Raw genomic sequence first — 23,728 nt, 5'->3', positions numbered from 1 at the left:
TTTATTTGTTACAAACTACCATCTTCGCAATCATTTGAATGAATAGGATTATTTTTGAGACGAAATATGCTTGATTCGTGACAGCGTTTCAACGGGAATAGATAAAACTTCGATCGGCCGCGAGTCATAAAGGGTTAAAATTGCTAGAAATTTTTATTGCCGCGATGATTACTTCGGGGCAAGAGACGGTCCAATTATGAACTCCCGCGGAATACATCCTTTGCCTCGGCGTATTTTCGAAAAAAACTTTCAATCCGATTCCATTGGAACTTCTCGGTTCCACCAGGAAAGTTCGGATTAACCGGTAATCAATGATTGCTCCACTTTCTCTAATGTTCGAGAGGAGGTGGAGGAGGTGGAGGAGGTGGAGGAGAAGGAGAGGCGAGAGATGATCATTCCCTCTCTATATATACACGTATAACGAGATTTATGTTTCTTGGCGGCGTGGCTGGAATCTGTTTATCAAAATAAAAAGTGCATAAGCGCGGGAAATAGGTTGTTTTCCCAGTTAAAATTCCAGGAAACTTTTTAACGAGGAACGCAGCGAAATTCATGCACGAATAATTATCTATTGACGTTCGCATTTTACGCGGGAGTTCGTCGAACTTCCCGAAGAGATTGTTGTTATTAAGTATCCTGAAATTCGTTGCTTTTGCGTTGTTAGATCGTTCCATTGCCCCGAGATTGCACCCTTGCCGTTCTATTTTCAGGGGGGGGGGGGAGGGGGGGGTTGTTTTCTTATGTTAAATGCTTCTTTTCTGGTGGCATGCACGTTGCATCGATCGAACAACACGGATCTGGTTTATTCAAGAAATAAAAATCAACTGAATAATGTTATCGGAGGCTGAGTTGTTTAACTTGCATTTGCCTTGTAAATTGCAATCATATTGTTTTTATTTGCATTTTTCTTTCTTTTCTTTATCTTTATTTTCAATTTTTTTCATTCTTCGTATTTCATGTTTCATTATTGTTAATTTTGTTGTTACTATTTCTCTATTATTATTATTGCTGTTGTTGTTTTATTAATATGTTACATCTTGGTAGAAAATTAAATATGCATCTGATTCGTTTATGCTTAATAGACAAAGGAATAAATAAATTTTTCTTGAAGCAAACAATTGTTAGGTTCAATAAGATTATTCAAAGAATTTTGTGGTCTCCTATATATTGTTTAAGATATTGCAAACTAATCTAGATTTTATTTAGATTTTACTAATTCGATATACTCGGCTCACTTATGTTACAATGAATTGATTCGATGAGTACTTTCACAATGTACTTTCACAACATTTTTTAAACAATTATTAGTTTTAAACCAAGAATATGTAAGGGTGTTTGATAAAATACTTTCATTGAATGAGACATGAAGCTGTTTATTTCTTATTTACATTTACGAACGAAGAATTTTAATCGTTTGTAAATTGTCTTAATCTTCTTTAATTTTACCATTGAGGAATATTAGTGGGTATTTTTGTATTTTTAAAGGTGTCTTTAGCAACAGTTGAAAATTTCTTTACACGATACACATTTCTATAAGCCTAACAAATCAATGGAATGAACCTTTTTGCAAAATAAAAATTGTTTCTTTTCTCAATAATTTTAATAACTTCAAACTGACACATCAACATCCTTCGTTTCTTTTAATTTTTAATCTTGTCACCGTTTTGAACTACGCCTACTAATGTTTGTAACCTATTTATTATTTACAAACGCCATATTTGTTGAATGAACACATTATTTATTGTTATATTAATCACATTGGATGTCATACAATAACGGTGTTTCTGCTTTGTTGTTACCACAATGGAGACGCTGACGAGATTATACAATCATCTAGGCATCAAAGCACGATTGTATGAAATCCGGGCCGAAATAATAAAGTGAAAATCTGATTTTCGATTCACTTAAATCCCGTTGTTTCGAAATGAATTATTTTCGAAGCGGCCGCGGAGTTCGGGGCACACGATCGAAAGAGATTGGTTCTCGCGCGTTTTATACAGAAACGGTTTACATTGCTTCCCGCGGAAGTAAAATAAACTTGCATATTCCCGACAAAGAAAACGGAATATCTCCGCGCATTGTGCTCGTTCTCTTCAAAGAACCGTTGACGATGAAAATTTATTCGCGTCCGATATGAAACACGCTAGTTAATTTTCCGTTTCGATAAAAAGAGAACACGCGGATATTTCGGGAACGAAACGAATTTGCCCTGAATTTCAAACGTTTACGTGCCCAGCGTAAAGAACGGCTTTACTACTCCCGACGATTTATTAAATACAGCGCACACAATGCGATTGATTCGTCGCGAACGGATCTCAAAGTCGTCGACTTTATCCAATCGCTCGTTTATTCCTTTGACGCGTTAAGTATCCAATTCCGCGACTTCAAAGTTTCAACAAAGTCAAAGTTACGACTCGCCTTTTGATTTATACTATAGTTACTGCGATCGGAACCTCTTAGTTGCGCATAATTTCTTACCAGAGAGAACGAATTAATATTCATCGACGCTTTGACAGTTACGCCAGCCACCTCAAAAATTCCAAACGATGACGGTATTTTGTTTAATTTCTTACCACAAAGAGAGAATTAATATTCATCGACGCTTTGACTGTCGCGGCAACCACCTCAAAAATTCCAAGTAATGGCTGTATTTCGTTGAATCAATTTGAAATTGGAAAGTTACAGTAACTTTTAGAATATCGATTGTTTTATCAATATACATACGCTTGGCGAATTCTAATCAAATTAGCAACATAAAATAGACCAGCGTCAAAATTCATTTCGAAATCTGAGCAAATACGCGCATATGGGTGGCATGGCAGTATGAAAAATATGTGTCAAAGTTCTTAACATTTAAAGTGTCAATATCTTCGTATCTTTCCTAACAGCTAAACGTCGATAACAGAAATGTAGTTCAAAGTCTATCATGAATGTTTACTCAAACTAATTTCTTGAATGAATTTCTCAAAAATGAATCTTTATAAAATCGATAACAATTGTAAGTTGAAAAGTTTTCAATTTCTAAATTTTAAGCTCTTTCGTATGTATTGGTTAATTGGAAAATTATCAAGAAATGTAAAATTGTGCAGCGTTTTTTGTCGCAATTATAGACAACGTGTTAAACATTCGAGCAGTGGCATTAAAGGATCCGTTTCGCGACACAACAAACTTCGAAAGGCGCGGTGATTGAGATGATATGCAGAAATTCGGGGATCCCATTCTTAAAGTTCCGAGACGACGAGAGCAGTGAACCACGCGCGACAGGATATTATATTAGCCGTAGAATAAAATTGAAACTTCGGAAACGAAGTGCAGACTGCGGATAATAAATTTCTGCGCGGTAACCTTAAAACAGGATATAAAGTTGAATGGTGCCGCGCGCTGTTGGGTGCAGTTCGATTTAAAAAAAAAGAAAAAGAAAGTTATGCTTGTCCAAAGTGGATGGTACAAAGCCGCGCGAACTTTCCCGATAGGTAATATTTATGACCGCGCCCAGATACATTTTTCGATGATTCGCGAAGCGAACCGGCGCAGCGGGCGCCGCGAATGCAAAGCATAATCGTATTCCATAATAAATAGTTGGCCCGTCGTGAAAGATTAAAGGGTCCTCGAAAGACGGACCACTTTTCAATCGTCTCCTTCCACGGTATCAGAGGTTATTCCGTTTGAAGGGTAAATTTCATCGAGGTCTGACGCATAAATTTTACCCGAGGTCTGAGGCATAAATTTCCACCGAAGTCTGTATTCGCCCTGTTCCGCCGCCGTGGATTCCGGTATCCTAGAACTTAACCTCATTCCCTCAACCTACATCGAAGCACTCTCGTTTATTTTCGTTCGACTTTCCAGACACGCGGGATCCCGCGGCAACCCCAGGACTCCTGGGACCCGAAGCTGTTTGTTGGTCCTCAAAGGTCCTTTATCGCCCAGCTACGCGGGACCACCATGTTCCGTTTGGTTTCGTTAAAAAATATTATTTGCCGACGTATACTCCCGCCTGCCTATATTGTCGATCCATAAGTTTGCGCAATTTAATTTCGTTTTAAAATTTTCATGCACACAATTGTCCATTCGGCATAACATAAATTCAGCTTCTTTCCAATAACTTTCATAAATTCTATTTCTTGAGTAATTTTTTGAACACTATGCAGTATCGTAGAGTGAAAAATGTCATAACTGGAGAAAACCAAATTATCTTCTAATCAGTTGCTCTTGTCGAGTATACTCGTCACGGAAGAAATGGAAACATTTTCTGTTAGAAAAGAACAATCGTCGTGTGTAAAACTTTGCAGTTTAAGATGAAATAAGACCGAATAAATCGAATGAATAAAAAAAAATAAATCAAATGAAAAATAAATAAAAAATCGATTACAATGAATATGTAATCGATAATGCTGTATTATAGTGTGTACAAATAATTATTCTTTCCTTTGTGATATATTTTAAGTACACACTTTTCAAACAGACCGCAACAACTAACTCATTAAATAATAATTGCTAAAGAACTTGTTATGTTACATTAATCTAAATAGTTTGTTAGAGTATGGATGAGATTATTGTAGTCTTTAAAGAATTCTTTATGAAATTCTCGACAAGAATTGTTACAAAACTGTCGACAGATAAAGTGTTAATACGTAACGATTATTTGACACTCTTAGATGTAGCATGCGTTTCTTATTAACCATTTCTGGATGAAAATTTCTACCATATTTTCTTTAGAGAATTAATTTTACCAAAATATTAAATAACGTGGGAAATAGGCAATATGTTTAGTATTAAAAAATTATAGAGTAATAGAGTATATAAAAATAAGGGAATAGTAATTACTCCACGTCTGCCATACACGGCAAGCTAAAAACAATGTGAAAGAAAAACTTTAATGCACAGTAATTTACCCGCGAAGTTTATTTATTTTATACGCGTAGTAAAGCTATTCGTTGATGTAAGAAGTTTCTATTTCGTTGGCTGTTCCATAAATTATACCGTAAACACGTCTATCGCATTAGCACCCGTGCTCTAATGTTTACACATCCCATAAAATTGTTACTGTCTCGGCAGTTCACAGGCTGCATAACTTATAGGCAACTTCGATGTCTGCTAGTTTTAATTGCTAATTCGGCTGAAGTAGATTGTTATGAACTGCGAAAACCCCGGTCGTGCGTTATGCATAATCATGTGTAGATATTTGTATAATTCTTTATTTTATGAAACGAGTAAAATATTTTAATCCGATTGATTTTGCGGTTCTCAATCAATTGATCCATGTATTTTCTTGAAATATTTTTTCGGTCTAATCAGCTTTAATTTCTAATTGATTGAGTTCTCGTTATAAAATTATTGAAACAAAAATAAAACGTATTGTTAACTCTGATATTACAATGTCCGTCACCGCACATAATTATTAGGATATCTGTTGCTATAATGGAAAGAGAGTGACATTTAATTAACACTGTATAATTTGTCGCTAGTGAACGCATTTGTTTAATAACTGATATGACAACTTTGATCTTAATCATTTATTTATAAATATAAATCTTTATATAAATATATATTTAATTCAGGTTTGTTCAATTAAAATTTAACGCCAGCCTTCTTTGATGTTTTAAAAAAAGTTAAGACGCTCCACATATCGTTAACATTCGACTAAAATTTGATATTTCAATAAATATACGCCCTGTTAAATTAAAACTATATATTATAATAAAGCATATAACACATCATTTATATCGCAATAACGTTTTCTTTAACGCATTCGAAGAATAGGCAAAGTAAAAATTACGAACTCAAGATAAAGAAAGAAAGACTAAAAATGTTCTTAGAAAGTGAAATTAATATTTTCGTTGACATTGTGGAAATTATGTTCTAACTCCGTGCATATTATATTCCGACACCGTATGCACAAATTTCCGCAGAGTCGGAAACATTATTTGAACGAAAACTATTCAGCCGAACTATTCTGCCGGCAGCTGTACATGTTCACTTCATCGTTCGGAAGTATTTAAGCGTTTAAATATTTACAGAAATATTGTTTGCTTCTATCGAACAACCTACACCAAGTTCCCACGAGCTACCATCGGCATTTCCGTTCGCGGTACGACGAAATGAATTAACTAAAAATTATTACACGAACGGACCCGACGTGTCGGATCGCGTTTGCCGTAATAACGCTCGAGATTTGTTTTGATTCCGGACGCGAGAGAGAGACTACACTCCCAAAAAAAACGATAGCACACGCGTGTTATTTTTAATTTCTCGCGTTATAATTATGGCTATGACTATCTTTATGACTATCTTCTCTATTAATATATAAACATAACTTTTATTGACTTTTCTTCAACGAATTGTCGTCATAAAAATACAAATACCCAAATGAATACAGACAAAATGATAGGAAATCTGGAAAATATTCCATATTATATAAATTTAAAATAGGCAAACATGAAAATGATATAACTGTACCTGTGTTTAATAATGTGTGGATCTTCTGTGGTTCTCAATTATTTCTATCATCCTTTTTGGTAAGGAATTATACAGTACTTTAATTGAAGATTCTGATACATTTTCCCATTCCTCTTTAATACTGATTTTTAAGTCATTTAAATTTTCAAATTGTCTACCTTCTGCGTAGACAGCTCTTGATAATAATCCCCAACAATTCTCAATTATATTTAAGTCCGGGGGGCACGCCGGCCATTCCAAAACAGGAATTATCTCTTTTGAAAAGTATTCATGAATAATTTTTGCCGTGTGTACGGCAGCATTATCTTTCTGGAACACAAATTCTGGACCAGCAATGCATTGTACATACTTATCAATTTGGTTTTTTATGAACCTTAAATAAGTTGCCCCATTCATTTTTCCTTGTATAAAATTAATATCCGTTTTTCCTTTGTAACCTATGCTGCTCAAATCATTATTCCACCTCCTTTCATTTGTCGTCTAATTTTTGTTAAGTGTCCTTTCCGAATGTCATGATAATTGTATGCACTATTATCTGGACCATGCGGACAAAATCGTTTTTCATCTGTAAAGATTATATTCCCCCAGGTTTTCCTACAGTGTATATGTTTCTTCGCAAATTCAAGGCGTGCTTCCTTATGCTTCTTCGTTAATCGTGGCTTGGCTTTTATTCTTGACCGGTTCATAATATTACTCAGTTGAACATTTTGAATATTAGTTTGTACATCAGCGTTGGAAGCAATTTCTCTTGCAGTGGCATAAAAATTTGATGCAGCACGAAGTATGTTACTGTTGTGTCACGGTGCGATAGGGTTGCTGCCCTTCCAGTGCTTTTCCTTTTACCGTAGTTATCCACATCTTTTAATACGTTATATACAGCTGTTCTGCTTCGACCAATTTCTTTTGCAATTTTTGTAATCGTTACTTTTCGTTTTCTTAAAATAAGAATTGCGTTTATGTCACTGTCAGATCATCTCAGGCCACTTTAACTTCCTTAAATCTCGCGACATATTGAAGAAAATTAAAATAAGCCTTGTGTGTGCTATCATTTTGCCTCTGTCTGTTTGTGTGTTTACATTCCTCCTAAGAGAATATCTCGTAGAAATCCCAATGTAGATAGTGTTTACATATTAGTAGAAGGTAGTATTTTTGTATTATTGGCACATTTCCTGTACCATAATTATAACGCGAAAAAATTAAAGATAACACGCGTGTGCTATGGGAGTTTGCAAGATTACACTTTGGGAGTGTAGATACGAGATATAAATCTCGGAATTCCTAAGGATCTCGCGATGTGTGTCCCCAGTCCATATTCCGACGCATCATGGATTTTACTGTACGTATATGTCACATAGGATTCGAACTATTGGATTACAACAAGGAACATCTGTACGGACGTCAGCGAAGACAGTATATCCTCGCAAGGAGCACTCTAGACTCTAGATATATCCGTGTTTCGCAAGGCATCACAGTTTCGCTGCTTCCTTCTTTTTTTTTCTTTTAAAAATAGATCCCTCTGCGAATTTTTCCATTTTTACGGCTGCAAGGTTTCTATGTACTTAGATTTCTGCCGGAGAGCTGCCGTCGTCGGTGGTACTGTGAATAATACACTGATACCAATTAATTTCCCAATAACATTTTACCTATTGCTTCTATCTTTTATCGAGTTGTGCAATTAATGAGCTATCGAGAAAGCTTCCAACCTTTTTTATATTAATTGATCGAGAATTCTATGGCGAGAAAATTGAACAACGGCGGGGCACCTGCATGGCAGAAAATCGTTTATCCTAAAGACACGTGTATCATTGTTACGCGATTTTCAATTCGTTCATATTCTTAACGGACGATATACATTTTTATTGAACTACTGCTTTTTGTCACGGTTGCAAATTAGTTTTACTGTTCTGATTGTTACAGGAATTTAGAATAAAGCTCTGGGTTCTCATTAACAAAAGATTTAAAATTTAAATAAGATTATACTGATTATAGTTGAAGGAAAATGAGTTCTCTGTCTTCGAATACAATTGAAGTATTTTAACTTCATATTTTTTTTCATTTTTTAGATTCTGAATATTTGTATCTTACAAATTGCTTATTTTTTAACAAATTTATAAAGACGTATCTGTTGAAAGAATTGTCTTTATCATCTCTAATGCATTCATGTCATAACCCCATACCCATAATCTTAAAACCGAGATAAAAAGTCAAACTCGTTCTTAACTATATCGCTGTTAGAACGTGTCTCGCATCTTCCGCAGTTATGGCATGCACTGCACATGTTCCCAACAAGGTTTCTTGAAACGATCGCGTATCCGACCGGTAGATTAAAATCATCAAAATTCCGTCGTTACGACATCAGAGAGCAATTTCAAGACTTCTTTCGGCACCAGCAAGTGTAGCAAATAGTCAAAACTTTCCGACTCAACCGGAAACGACGCGTTACGCAGCAACGTTAACGTAAAACACCGCAATGTTGCACGATTTTTCAAAGGAACGCATTCAGGCCAAAATTGCATGAAATTTTGAAACAGCTAATCAAACATGTATCAAGCGGTACGCTAACTAACAAAGACATTTGCGTAAATGGTTTTAATGATACAGCAACTAGAATATTATTAATGGATGTGTTTTTGCTTTTTTTCAGGAGCATGTGAACACCCGCTTGGTAAGTTTGCAATTCCATTTAATTCATGATCATTAGAAATTTCAATGATTAGATTTATCGATAAATAATATAGTTTTTAATAATTTAGTTCTTGTAAGCTACAACTGTTTTGTTACAGTTGATTTTATTTTTCGATTGAGGACTGTAATGATACATCATTGAAGACATTGTGTAGTCGGAACAATGTAAATTCGAAATTATTGTACTCTAAATTAATTGACAATGTTGATGTAGCATTAATAGTTCTTTTTGACAACATAGTTTTGTAAATTCTGAATGGTGAACCATTTGTTTGAAACATCTGTTTGATCACAAATCTGACTGCAATGTTTACGCATTTTATTTGCACTTTTTTAAATCTATATTTTTAGACAGAGCTTTACTTTTAATGTTACTTGCAATTAGGCCATGAATTTTATGCAAGTATTGCCACGATAGTTCGATGCACGAATTACAAATATCAATTTGTGAAACAGAATTTTACATCAGTGAAGCAAAACCTTATAATTGATCATTACATCGTGTCGTTAAATAATTTATTCTGAACAAATAGCGGGCAACAGATACACGAGGATTGTCGGCCATGTTACGGGTGCGGTTCTAGACAATAGTACTGAACAATTGATGGTGTGATAGCGGGCAAAGAGAGAACGTCGAGTTGGCTAAATAATAGATAGTGCCTAAGAGCGGGGCATTCAAATTGTAAGTGGTCCGAATAGCTGGCTCTCGGAGAACAAAACGTCATAAAATATTGCAAATCAATTTTCACCGATAGGCGATTTTGCACTGCAAAATATATGGAAAATCATTGTACAAGTATGACTGATATGAACGAACACAATAATTAAATATCGAGATTGTGACAAAATTCATCTTGCAATTGGAGATTTTGCTCTTATAAAATTAAGAACAGTTTAAACATTTATTAAAAATCTGATATAAAGAAATCAGAAAGTAGAATCAAATAAAATTGATTCAGTTCTTTCGAACGATTGCAAATATTTCATTACAGTGAATTCGTTAAAAAATCTAAAATTATTTTATAATCAATTCTGCTTGAGTGGTATAATTTAATGTTCAAACAGTTGTATCACACTTCTTATTAGTCAAACTATATACCAGCTTGGTTTCTATTATTACGTGAATCGTCGACGAAATTTTTATCTAAATCCCAAAAGTTTATCTTCGCATGAAATATATCAAATAAAAATAAATTTTGTTAGTGGCTCTTGCTTCTATATTTTCTGTTTGGTGAACGTGAGGTCAGACAAACTGGGTCATCTAACCTTCGCGTACCTATGGCGGTCTGGACTGTATATTTAATTTTAGTCAAATCAATATATATTTCAACGATCTGGAAAATATTGACCGTCGATCATGCAATTGCGTCTACCATAAATATAGTTTTAGCATTACGTGATTATTACTATATTGCGATGTTAAAACGTAATCAGACTGCATGGTTTTTATGTTATTTTTAACATTCCATCTGAGAAATTCTTATTGGTCAACCATTCTATTTTATTTTCTTTATTTCCGAGTGTTGCGTAATATACACAAATAGGTTCTAAAATTTATAATTTAAATTTGCATTTTCGAACTTTAATCCTCATTAACACGTTTACGACCACCGTTTGTTTTTATATAGACACCTTATTGCGTGCAACGTATTTTTTGTAGAATTAAAAAACTTGAACAAAGTACAATGAATTTCTATAGATTATATTTAACTGATATTTATAGATTATTATAGATTTTTATAGATTATATTTAAGTAGCAAAATAAATACAAGCTGAAAATCTGTGACTATTGTTTCACTTGTTTTACTATGATTTTTATTCTTGATAATTATTTGTGATAATTTTCAATTTCTAATTGCATATTTCTGTTGCCTTTAACTTTTGCCATCTCCATTAACAAGTTAGAATTGTCTGCGACGAATCATACAAGAATAGTTCGGCATAGAACACCCGCATCCATTCGTACGCTTCCCGAAGCGTACCCACTAATACAAGCGTAGAAGAATCGTAATTTCGATCGCCAAACAGTTGGAAGCAAATGTTCCTCCAGGATCAACGGAAACTGTCCCAGAAAACACAAGGTCGGGACTTGTAATTTTATATTCATTCTTTTCGAAACTTGTACTCCGAAGTCTCGCTAGATTCTTTGTATTTTCTTTTCCGATATCCACCCGTGATTCAAGTCCGCGATCCGTGGACCTGTTACGATACACCGCAGGCTCTGGGAAAATTCAAGAGGGTTCGAACTCCGGGTGACAACGGAAATTTTGGTTTACGAAATCCGAGTTCCGTTGACAAAAATAGTTTCGTCTGAATAATATTAGTTTCCAAATATTTCGTACAAATAAAACGGAATAGAAATAGACTATGAAACTGCTGACCCTTTTGTTCTTATACTTTTTAACAATATATCTTCTTCGAAATTGATTCTAGAATTCGTGGAATGTGATCTCAACTGTTTTAAATGTGTAATGACATTTTTTACATATTTTCTGCTTTCTTAATTACTCACATTTCACTCTGACAAATATTACAAATGATTTCCTCAAATTGATTTATTCGTTACATGGAACACATTTGTTCAAGATAACAGGTATTTGTAACGATTACATATTCGTATAGATTTTCTTTCGTCGTTGTGTTAAATGAAAATTACCTAGTTTATTTTACAAATATTATATTTAACCTTCTTGTACTATTTTGAGAATAGTGTCATTTAAATACTTTACTTTTAACTTGATCAAAATTGACATTCAATTATTTATATAACTAATTATATAATTAATTAGATATATTCTACATATACCTATACGTATACGGTACAAAACGTGCGCATTTTATGCTAGCTTTTGTAAGGAACTTGGTTAAATGAATAATGTTAACTTTTATTATAATAACGATATACACAAACGACGTCTGTCCCGACGTGGCGTCACCGAAGAAGTGTCGTCACGTTCCGTTCTCGCTCGCCCGATCGATGATCCGAATCATTCATTTGTTTCACGCACACAACCATGCATTCATGTTCATCTTATTACTATACATTCATACAACCGCACACTCCTTCTTACATACCATGCACTCTCAGCCATACTATACACTTACACTTTCAAGCAATGCTTGTAAATGAAAAGCTTTATTCCTCAAATTTATGATAGAATCATTCAAGAAAAAATTTCCACCGTTTTCGAAGCGCTTTAATTTGTTAAATTTTCGAGTAATCCCATATTTTAGAGATCGACATTTTGTACTAAAGTACAATACCTGAAACAATTATTAAAATTAACCAACAAGGACGTTGGTTTTTTAGATTAGAATTTAAAATCACCGCGCGGCCTAATAAATGGCCAAAGGACGGACAATAATAAAAGTACCGTTCATCCCGCAGCAACAATTCATCCCCTATTATCTTTTCGTAGCTGCAGACACTCTCGGCCCTTCCCCCCCAGCCCTGTATCCACAGGATAGATCAAATCTTCCGTGGCTGCTACTCGATCCACGAAAGACAACAGTGTTTATGCTAATCCGCGGATGTACTCGAGTTTCCGTGCTTTTCGGCCGCTGCATAACGGAAATCTCGAATTCTGCATTACGTCCGGCGAAGGCTGTTATACTGCGCCAACATGCTATATCACGGGGCCCTCGTACGATAACACGGAAGTCAATAATACTATACCTTCCGACCGGGCGGCGCGCATCGGAGACGTTCGGTTATCGTGCCCACCGAAAATACCGAATTTCTTGTCGCGGCCCCCGGAACCCGTGGTTCTTCTCTTTTTCCTGGTTCTCTTCTTCTTTTTTCCTCGCCTCTTTTCCCTTCTCTTTCTCTCTTCTTTTTTTTTTATCTCTTCCTGTGCCGTCGCTATTATCTTTCCAATAACGCGGCGGAATGAAAGTACAGCGAGACCGCGTCGCGCCGCGAGATCTAACATTAACGGGAACCGATAATTACTTTTTGGGCCATCTTAAATTCCCTTCCCTCGGACCCGCGATAAACCATGATAACGCGATAACCGGGTCGTCCCCTGTCAGTCGAATTTCCCCTCTCTCATTAGCGCTTTTAATTGCCGCTCTAATATTGATCGTCGACGAGAATCGAATTAATTGTCGTCATTCTACGATCTAAATATGGGGATGTTATATGGTAATTTTTTTACGTTGCGAGAATGGTGTGCCGGTTAGGGACGCGGTCAAATTCGATATGTGCAGTCGGTCACGGAAATATTCGGACACTTTCTGAAACGGAATTTAAAATTTATCTAAAATTGAACCGAGCTACTTTCTTTTAGGCAATGATAGAAGGAGGCTAAGAAAAATTGCAGTTGGGACGATAGTTAAATTTGTAGATATTTTACGTGCGAGATTTCATACATTTTTATAAAAATTTCTTTAGATATAGTCTATGGTCTAGTGAACTAGACATCTTATTAAAACAATTTGGTCCATTTTTAAACAATTTCTATCCTTTTAAAAGATGTCCGAATATCTTTGGACAAATGTTGCCCACATGTTGGAACGATGATGAGCAATTGTTACGTGCAATATTTAATCGTGTTATTCGAAAGGCTATTAAATATAGGATAATGAATATAGGATTATGATTCAGGGATAGAGAAATTAATGTTTATCGAGATATTCTTCAGTCGTTTTTTAATGAAAAAAGTGTTCGAAGTATTGCCCATTAGATTCAATGCAAGCATGTGTGTTTCAATTTTGTCAAGTGGTCTTCATATTTTAATAAAAGACTAAAATAATAAAAAAATTAATTATTGCCGTGAATGTTCCTCTTTATATGAAACAATTTTTATTCGAAACATTTTTTCATACAACATACATTTTCCAAGAAAACTTACAATGGAAGAGATAATCGACTCTGTATCATTTTTAGATCGCAGACTTTTAGGCAAAATAAAAGTTGTTCAGTAGATTGTAGGTTCGATGCATTTTTGACAAAAATGAGTTGATAGAAACGAAATTGTTAAAACAAAAATATTGTTCTTCTCTGTAAAACTTATTAAAATTATTAAACGAAGAACGACATATTCAGTCGACTTACATTTCTGATGATAAACTTGGGCAAGTTTCATTTGACATAAAGAAGCCACGGTAGTAAATATATTAGAGACGCCGGTGTTTCAAATCCACCACGAAATAGCATAAGCGTGTACACGTATCTACGGCTAATAATTAATTTTCATCTGCATGCTGAAACATGCTGATGCATATACCCCCATGGTGGAAGTTCAGGCGATTACTCAAGGCGCAAAACTTTGTTATATATTGTTCTTGTTGAGGTTTTCAGGTGTAAGGATTCTTCTGCAAAAATTATTCGAACAATTCGCCAACAATGCCTCGGCGATGCTTTAATGCGCACTAATATTGTATCGGTATCGGAATCCGTGACGCAAGGCGTCGTTATCGAAAATCCGAACGATCAGTACTACCGAAGAATTCCGGTATTTAAAAAGTGAAGATCATCACTCACCCGGTGCGCTCTCGCCCTGCCTGAAACTATTCAACGGCCTTGATAAAAGAACAGGAATTGATCAAAGAAATTCGAAGCTTTTAATGAGATTTTTTATCGAACTCTTCGGTCCCTATTTTCTTTTTTTCAGCTAATTAGATGGTTTATTCTGTGTGATCTTTTATAACAAACTAGACGAAAGATATTCGGAAAATTCTATAATATTCTTTGTTTACTTCTAAACTACATAGATGAATTCTTATATACCATTTCATATAGTATATATGTATAGTAAAATATACTATTTAATGTTACAGTAATCTGTGAAAATCATAATAATTGTTGATCAACAAAACTATTCAGTTTGATTATTTTATTTTAACAGCAGTTGTTTTTAATTAATAGACAGATTTTTAATAATGAAAAATTATCTGCTTCAATTGAAAGAAATAGAAGCTAAACAAACAGTTCGTTTCTGTTTAAATAATTTGATTAGATTGAAATAATACAGTGACATTATTAAGTTCCTTTAAACTCTTTACTTTAAATTGAGGATAATAATTTTTTCCATACATGCATAATATCTCCAGTCTGCTATGATTGCAACCGCAATCGCAGGAGGAAGAATAAATATTGTTACTAACATTTTCATTTCCAACAATCACTCTACAAATATATCGATGTGTATGCATGGACATGCACTTCTCCGAAGTTAATCACGCGTGCACCAAATATATCTCAAAATTTAAATTTGATTGATTCTGACGTTTGTGAAATATCGCGCGAGTCATCCGACAGGAATTGCTTGCCTCCTCGGTGAATAATTACTACAATATTGGCGCTGACAACATTTAAAATTCATGACCACTGCTCACGCACACGCAGTCACTGCTACGGAGTTTCACAAAGATTATTTACTTAATTTATCTCATTTCAAAAAAGAGGGAAAAATTTAAGTATCTCGTTGCATTGTTTCAAAGAATAGGGTTTCGAAAATGTATTTTTCTATATTGTATTAAGAAAGAATAATAACCGATAAATATTTAAAATATATTTTTCTAGTTTCTACGATATTTCGGAATCTATTTAAGAGGTGCACCGTAAAATTGTGGATTCACCTCCGGTACACCTGCTGCTATAGCCGTTGCTATAATCAAGCCGAAATATTCCGTTTCGAAGTTATGGCTCGCAAGTATATCGGTACTCAATCTTGCAACTGCTACTATCCGTTTTATCTCTTTCAATCGCATACATACGTCTAACAAAAGCCATTCGATCAAATAAATCATAAGTTGCCCCTATAGTTATTTATATTTTTGACTGGAGAAAATTTGTTAACAACAAATTGCGCGTGCGATGATAAATAGTGACGCATATGAAGAAAATAAAAATGCATCGATCAATGTTGAGTCTGATTTAAGAAAGAGTTCGTTTCTATCATCATTGTTCACTAATTAATTCTTGCAATCTTTTTGAAAAATGCAAATTATTATAACTTGCTGTAATATGTTAAATCTCTAATTAATATATATTCAAATAATCTCTTAATAAAATATGATAAGATAATCTATTAACCGCGATTAATTTATTAATCTTATTATATTTTTTAAATACGGCACTTTTGTAAAATAAATAATTCAATAAAGATACTACTTAACCACTTTGACGTTTATACTCGTCAAAAACAACGACCTGTTTTAACCCTTTGCACTACGAATTATCATATTATGTTCCAAAATGATATGTACATTATTGAATTTGTTAATATTTAACCCTTTGCGCTCCGTTGCCCCCTCTCAGGGGACATCGAAATTTTAATACATGACTAAACATTAAAGTATATTAGTGATTTGCAACTATTTCTCGATGTCTACAAATTCATATAAATCGAATATTATTATAGTAATATTATATATACATATGTAATGTATAGTAATACATAGATACATATGTAATGTATACTATATAATAATATAAATGTTCATGAGCGCTGGTAGTTAACATCCATGATGGCGTGAAGTACAAATGGTGAAAAAACTGTAAAAACTGCTGTATGAGTACGAATATTAAATTCCACATGAATGAACTGCAATAAAATAATTTTATCTTTAGAGTTCATAGGGTTGAATTAAAGAGTTTAAAAATTAACAAGTGAAACACAAAACTGGATGACAGAATTTAAGTATATTGTTACATTATTTTCAACTTACTACAACTGTTAACGCTAATTAAAATTCTCACATGTCCTTGTAAGTTTTAATAAAAAATTAACGCGTTTAGAAAAAGTGCCTTAACGAATACGTTGAAAACAATTGATGAATGGCATTATAAGTAATCTTAAGCACACACAGCTATATTTTCGCCGAAAAAGCCGTTCGACTTTTAAAGTAGAGAAGACATTTTCATCTATATTGTCCTTTTTCAAACTAACTTAAACCATTCTTGTTCTGCATAAATATCTATAGTCTGCTAATTATTGTACTGCTTTCCTGAGATACCGATAACAATCAGTTCTTATTAAATCAATTTAAATGCCTTTACCTATCTAAGTATTCGCGACTTTCACCGAGATATAAGCGAATCGGCGCGTAAAAGTCTGACAGCAAAAGGTTTCGTGGTTTTACGGCAGAAAGATCCTAAAAATAAGTTAAAATATTCACGTTCTAGACTAGAATATCTCGCTGAACGTGATGCGCTTGAGGAGACTATGGTTACGTGATGATAGAGTTGACTAGGTGCTCTCTTGGATGCGGCGGCGTGCTACTCCATTTTGTGCGTTACCATTCCGCGTCATGGATATCCAGAAACTAAACCTTATTCCCGTAACCGAGTGTTAAGACACGTTATACACTCGCACCGTCCTGTCTTTCCGTCTGAGTTCAGGCTACGGTCAATCTGGTTGTTGTCATTTTTGAGAATCGGTTTTTAATGTTTATTTAACGACTTCATTATTTTACACTGGTACTGTTGAATAGTACCATATGACATACCTGGTAAGGCTAGCGTGGTCGTACCGTCCTTAATGGCAATCGACGTGACCTAACCCATATAGGGCACCAAGGGGGCTCGGCAGTTTATTTCCCGCAATTTCTAAGGGATACAGTGGACATCATTGTCAACGACGTCACGGCTTTTTGGCGTTAACTGCCTAACCACCCCCCATCGGATCACTTGATAAGTTTGTCTAACTGGTCGGTCCAGTGCCCTTCTATTTTTGTAAAATCATTGTGGAGGGGTTTTTCACCTTCACGTTTTAGCGGAGCAACGAAGCTCAAATCAGAATTTCGTCAACCGTCGACCACGCATAACGTTGTTTGTACATAGTTGCTTTTTATTGAAATATAAGTATTATATTTGGTGATCTACTGTCCCGCGTCCTACATATCTACAACTTTAAACACCTTCACTGAATATTGGGTTCAGTCGAAGACGTACATTGGATTCGCAAATGCTACCTGCGCACCTGTACGTACCCTAACACCGAGGACGAATCTCCCTCGTTTATTTCAGTTGAACTACTCGGGCGCGTTACTCCCATATAGTCGCGATTACCCCGAGGGAATTGTGTCGATTGTAGGTGGGCCCTTCTCGGGGTTGGGGGGGGGGGGCGGGGGTACACAACTCCCCGTGATCCAATAATAATATCTTCCAGCTTACAAGGCTCTAAGTTTGTCAATTAATTCTTTCCCGGCTGAGCCAACGTGAATACTGTCGACAGAGTTTATCCTGACGGAGCGTGAGAATTTAATAATGTGTATATACCATGGCGCATCTTACCAAGGACAATCAACGCCGAACAGCGGACCGTGTACCAACCGCTTAGTGTAGGAAAAAATTTTTGCACGTTGCTCGCGGAATCGCGGTAACATTTTGCGTGAGACGGTATAGTCAATTTTAGTAAGCAGTTCGTATATTACAAAAATATTTAAGGCCAAGGAAGTAATTTAATTAAACTTGATTAAACGTTCATGAGAAAATATAGATCGTTCCAGAGAACCCATGCTACATACTCGAGGGTATTAAAAAATTATTGAAGAGCAAAGGAAACATTAATTAAATGTGACAAAGCGTTGGTGATTGGTGGATATTAAAATCGAATATTTAGAAACAGACAAAGCATAATTAAACATGACCAAGTAGATTAAAGGTTAACAATTTTGGAAATCAGTTCATGATCACTAAACTTGACTTTCATGGTACTATCGATTATAAAATAACATTTTTACGTATACATACCACATAGAATGTATGATACAATATAGAACTGTTAGAGAAATTATTTCTTGTAAATAAATAATTGTTACAACTTTCAAAGATTAATTAAAAAAGAAATGTTTTGAAAATCTCTAATGTATTCAAACTATTTTAGCGGTTAGACCATACACCGTATTGAAATGACTACTTCGTTAAATCGTTGCTTGTTTATTATACGAAAAATACTGACACTTCATGTTACACATTTTACTGAACATTTACTTCGTAGAAATCCACGTATGGTAACTCAATGGTTGAAACTTTAATACAGTATAAAGCACTGCGGTCTCCGTAGAAAGCTGTTTCGAAAGGGAACTGTCGGCCAAACATGATGGGATAACCGTAGACTAGAGAAACATAACTCTCGTAAGAGGACTACGACGTGGCTAGCCCAAGAAACGATTTTACTGACGTGGTACCGTATCCCCGGCGATTCCACGAATGGTAGCTATTAACGCATTATTTATCAGTCTACCGGAAACTTTAAATACGCGCTGATTGTTTCCACTTAGACTTTCCGAACTTATTTCCCACTGAAATCAGCGGAAAGAAACACGAGGCTAAAGCCGGCTCTGTGCTACGGGTTTCGTCGGTAACTACAAAAGTTTGATTGTTCGAATTTGCAGCAGTGATGCATCGCGCGACGCGGTTGAATTGAAATGCAACACGTACACGGAATAAGGAAACAGAAACGTTGAACGACAATTCGCGCGAGCTTATCGAAAGATGTCAAGGCAAGTCCGATCGTAAATAAATTAATTAACAATGGATAGTATCGAATACATGTCGGAATAAAAGAAAATTAGTTTAGGTAACAAGTGATGCAAAGTGGAATTCAAATAAGAAAATGTCTGTCACTCGTATAAATATTTATTCGTACAGGAATTGATTCAGGAAAAATTTAATTTGAAGTTCACGATTTGTATAATCCACTTTATTGTTTCATTTCAACAGAGTAATAAAAAAGAAACACGATTCTGGTAATTAGAATTATTCAGATAAATCGATAATATAATTTGTTAGTACTGAATATTCGAGTAATATATCCAATTAAAAAGGGTTGATTCAAATAAATAATAATTCGAATTTCAGACAAATATTTATTCAAATAGTTCGTATAATTACTAACTCTGCATAGAACGGGTTGCACTATTTGCATATTACTGACTGTCAAAAGTTCCGCTATCGAAGTGCTTTGTTTATAACACGACACTCTTGAGAAGCGTAAAAGAGTGTGGCAATTCTATTCGAATATCCGTATTGTCCGCGTTAAGTTGATCGGAAGGAATTCATTTCCGCACGGAATAAATCGTGGTTGCATTATGCGAACATTGTTTCGTCGGACGCGTTTCCAGAATCGTATCTCCGCCGCTTTAGGTCTCTTCAAAATTCCAGAAATTCCTCTTTACAGACCGGATTGCGCTTAATACTTCTTTCCGCAATTTTATCGTGAATTCTAATATACGAGTAAGAAGTGTTCCCGTAATCCACGCAGAATCTCTCTCGTTTATTCTGGCCCAAGTTACCCCACGGCTAGGGCGTGGTACCCCCATTCCTCTTGGGTATGTATTCTCTTGTAAGTGCTTCAAAGACTACTCGCCGTGATTCAATAATGCCGCTAGACTACCGGGAACGTTATATGAAAGACTTGAATTTCTAATTAATCGTCTCGAGCTGCGTCTGTGCGCTGGAAACCAGCGCGTGTAACGTGAAAGGGAAAATGACGGGAGCAACGGTTTAGCGGCCGTTGAAATCGCAACTTTTCCTACGCGAATGAACTCGATCGAGCTAATTTTCGTACGGAAATTGGGTCTATCTGATCCAGTAATAAGTTATCCGATTGTTGGCTAACAATTATGGCTCACTCGAGATCATGTTCGTTTCACGTAATTATGATTACGATTGCCAAGTAATCAAGTCATTATGATTAATGAATAACTTAAGTAGTCGAAGCAAATGATTGCACATTGGCCATGATTAACCCTTTGCGCTCGAAGCCATTTCAACTGCGAATCTAAAATCATTTTTCTGGCTTCTAGTGTCTCGATTTATGTAACAATATTTATTTTGTGCATATAAAATTGAGTCTCGTGACTCATACAATAGTTACACTTTCAACGATTTTTAAATCTAAGCTTTGGCGATGTCCATTAAAAATAATTTTGGAATGTATTACAGTAATTTTAATGGCGCCGCAGAGTCGCCACTCGAGTGCTAAGGGTTAATACTAATTGTGTTAATGTAATTAATGTTTAGTAATGTTAGCGTGTTAATAATTAGTAATTAATGATTACTTTTTATAATTATGATTCAATGATAAATTTGGTATTATGGTAATTACATAGAAAAGGATATGTGTTCGAACAAAGATCTCTGTTATGCTCACTGTAGATGGAAATTCACGTGCATCACGTCGTTTCTTTCGTTTCTTTTCCGACTATGTACTTCGGTTCTCGAAACGTCGAGGCATAAAAAATAGAAAGAATAACAAGGTAGAACAGTAATTGGACGTCTGAAAGTTGAAAAATGTGTTATGGAGTAAAAGTGGGTCATCTCGCTGTGGAAATTATGTTTTGCTGCGTTTAAAATGTAAACAAGTTTCGTGCAGGTAAACACTTTTAATAACACTCGCGCGATCGTAACGCGTAATGAGTGGGCAGCGGATTTTATGCGTTTACAACAAAAATCAGTGGATCACACACGTGAAACAACGAAATCGTCCGAAGAATTTAAATGTCGTGTTGCATTATTTCCAGTTAATTAAAATGATTAAGACGCGAAAGGAATGCGCAAGCGGCTCCTTATATCTTATAACTTGTGCACGCAATAATTGTTTTGCATAAAAATCTGGAGTCTGACAATAAGAAGACTGCGAATTTTATTATGCATTCGCGTTAAAAATGAATAAATCAAATGACAGCAGAAATACAAAAAAAAATTAAATATCACTGCATCGTTTAAAAATAAATATATCCATCGCCTCTCGTTTAATGGAGATAAATCTTTTGTTTCGCATAGAAATTCACAGACTGATTACAAGTGATATATAATTTATTCGATATAGTCTTCATATCAATTACTTAATTTATGAAGTAACGAATTGTTGCATCGAAATATATTATAGTTCTAGTGTGAGCTCAATTTATTTTCTTCCGAACATTTTTGGCGAAAATGTAGCGATATTTACAAGTTCTCGCACAGTCGTTATTTTACCACAAGCTTTTTGTTTATTTTTCAAAATGTTTACAAGGTTCTGTTTCCACGGACTGGACGCCGCACTTGGAGTCAGTGGAATTGTTTCTGTTCCAGCAATTTTATTGTTCTAACGTCTGCGATGTATCATATTTATACTGATTGTATCGAAGAAGGTAATCAACTCTATAATCAACAAATTTTCTAATCTACCTACTTTTAAAAGAATTTCCTTGATAACTATCTAACACACCATTAAACGCTGAAAGTGTTTATGGTGTCTTTCATTTAAATTGTAACAGTGATACAATGTACACGCATAAATCTTATAAAAACGTTTAATTTCGTGTATCAGTATTATGTACAGCGCTCTGAATATTAACAAGTTAATAGTTTGTTTACGTTAACAATAACGGTCGGAACAATGAAATCTAATCACATTAATAGCAACGGCAATAACGGCAACAGTGTCGGCATAATTACATTGACTTTTGTTGCGCGAGTACGATAGCAATTCCCATACTTCATTTATCGAATCGATTAATTCCCCTGTTGAATATATCGTACAAACTATAAACCTAACGCGCCCGTAACAATGCGTCTATGCAATATTTGTCGGGATGTGTATTTCAATAAATATTTCGCCGCACGAATGTTACTTACTTCAACGAGCGATCGACCAAAGTATTGACACACACGTGTGTAGATACGAAGCACAGGAAACGTGCGCGTTAATTCGATCAAAGAAAAACGAGTTTAATCCGAACATTTTAATTCGCGTGTGCACGGCTCGCTTTCGGTTGCGTTCGGATTATACCATGACCCAGTAATTTATACTCAACCGGATCCAAACAGTAATCACGGCTGTCCTAAACTGTCCTTTTTAAGAAGATTCGAAATAATTGAAACGGCCTCTCCTCTCGTCTTTCGAGATTTTAATTTCTACCGTGGACGGAGACGATAGATTTATCGCTGGAATGCTACTTCATCGTCAGCAATATCTCGTCTCTGCCCGTTGCGTTCTTTCCCTGTTCCTCTGCGCCCGTTCCTCTTTTTTTTCCCCTCCCAAAGTATCATCCTCCGTATTCCGCAATTAAATTTGTAAATTAAATTCGCCTCATAAATCCGCGGTGATGGTACCCGATGTAATTTCCTACGTTCGTCCTCCGGGGGTAATTTATTAAAATTACGTAGTATCGGGAACGCGCGCGGGGGAATCACGCCGGCGGTCGGTTTCGTTTTTTACTTGTCGCTGTTATGGAAAAGAAGAAAAGTCGCGTGACCGCTTTTTAATCATTCCGATTCGATGCCCTTTAAGGAAAACGGCCGCCTCCGGGGACCGGCAACGTTGCTCGCGCCCGCCGTTTATTGACGTTATTACGCGGAATATACTCGTCGAATCGATGATACTTCGCGCCGTTTTTTTTTCGGGCTTCGTCGAAGCCGCGGTTCAACATTTATACCGGGAGTGCTATCAATGCGTCTCCGTAATTTTACGACATCGACACATTCAGTTTTCCATTGTGTACTGTGTCGATTTTGTATTTAAAATATGCGTTTTTGGGGAACGGTATAACTTTTTAAAGCCGGACTTAAATGTATTGAATTCGTTTAGATGATCTACTAGACAGTTATTTGGAATGACAACAACAAATAAATGCATAACAAAAAATGCA

At 35.4% G+C, this 23,728-nt stretch overlaps 1 protein-coding gene across 4 annotated transcripts in view; it reads left to right on the top strand.

Moving 5' to 3' along the window:
* LOC144478809 (uncharacterized) overlaps positions 1 to 23,728 on the top strand; it is a 668,769-nt gene that overhangs the window by 540,574 nt on the left and 104,467 nt on the right. For 3 of the 4 annotated variants that reach the window (XM_078197074.1, XM_078197076.1, XM_078197077.1), the window contains one exon: positions 9,101 to 9,121. The exons of the other annotated variant lie outside the window; for it this stretch is intronic. In XM_078197074.1, the coding sequence (XP_078053200.1) occupies positions 9,101 to 9,121 (21 nt within the window). The remainder of the gene's footprint in view (positions 1 to 9,100; positions 9,122 to 23,728) is intronic. 4 annotated transcript variants of the gene reach the window in all.

This window comes from Augochlora pura, chromosome 3, assembly GCF_028453695.1.
Source record: "Augochlora pura isolate Apur16 chromosome 3, APUR_v2.2.1, whole genome shotgun sequence".
NCBI lineage: Eukaryota > Metazoa > Arthropoda > Insecta > Hymenoptera > Halictidae > Augochlora > Augochlora pura.
The sequence above is the reverse complement of the archived record's forward strand: the minus strand, read 5'-3'. Positions and strand labels throughout refer to the sequence as shown.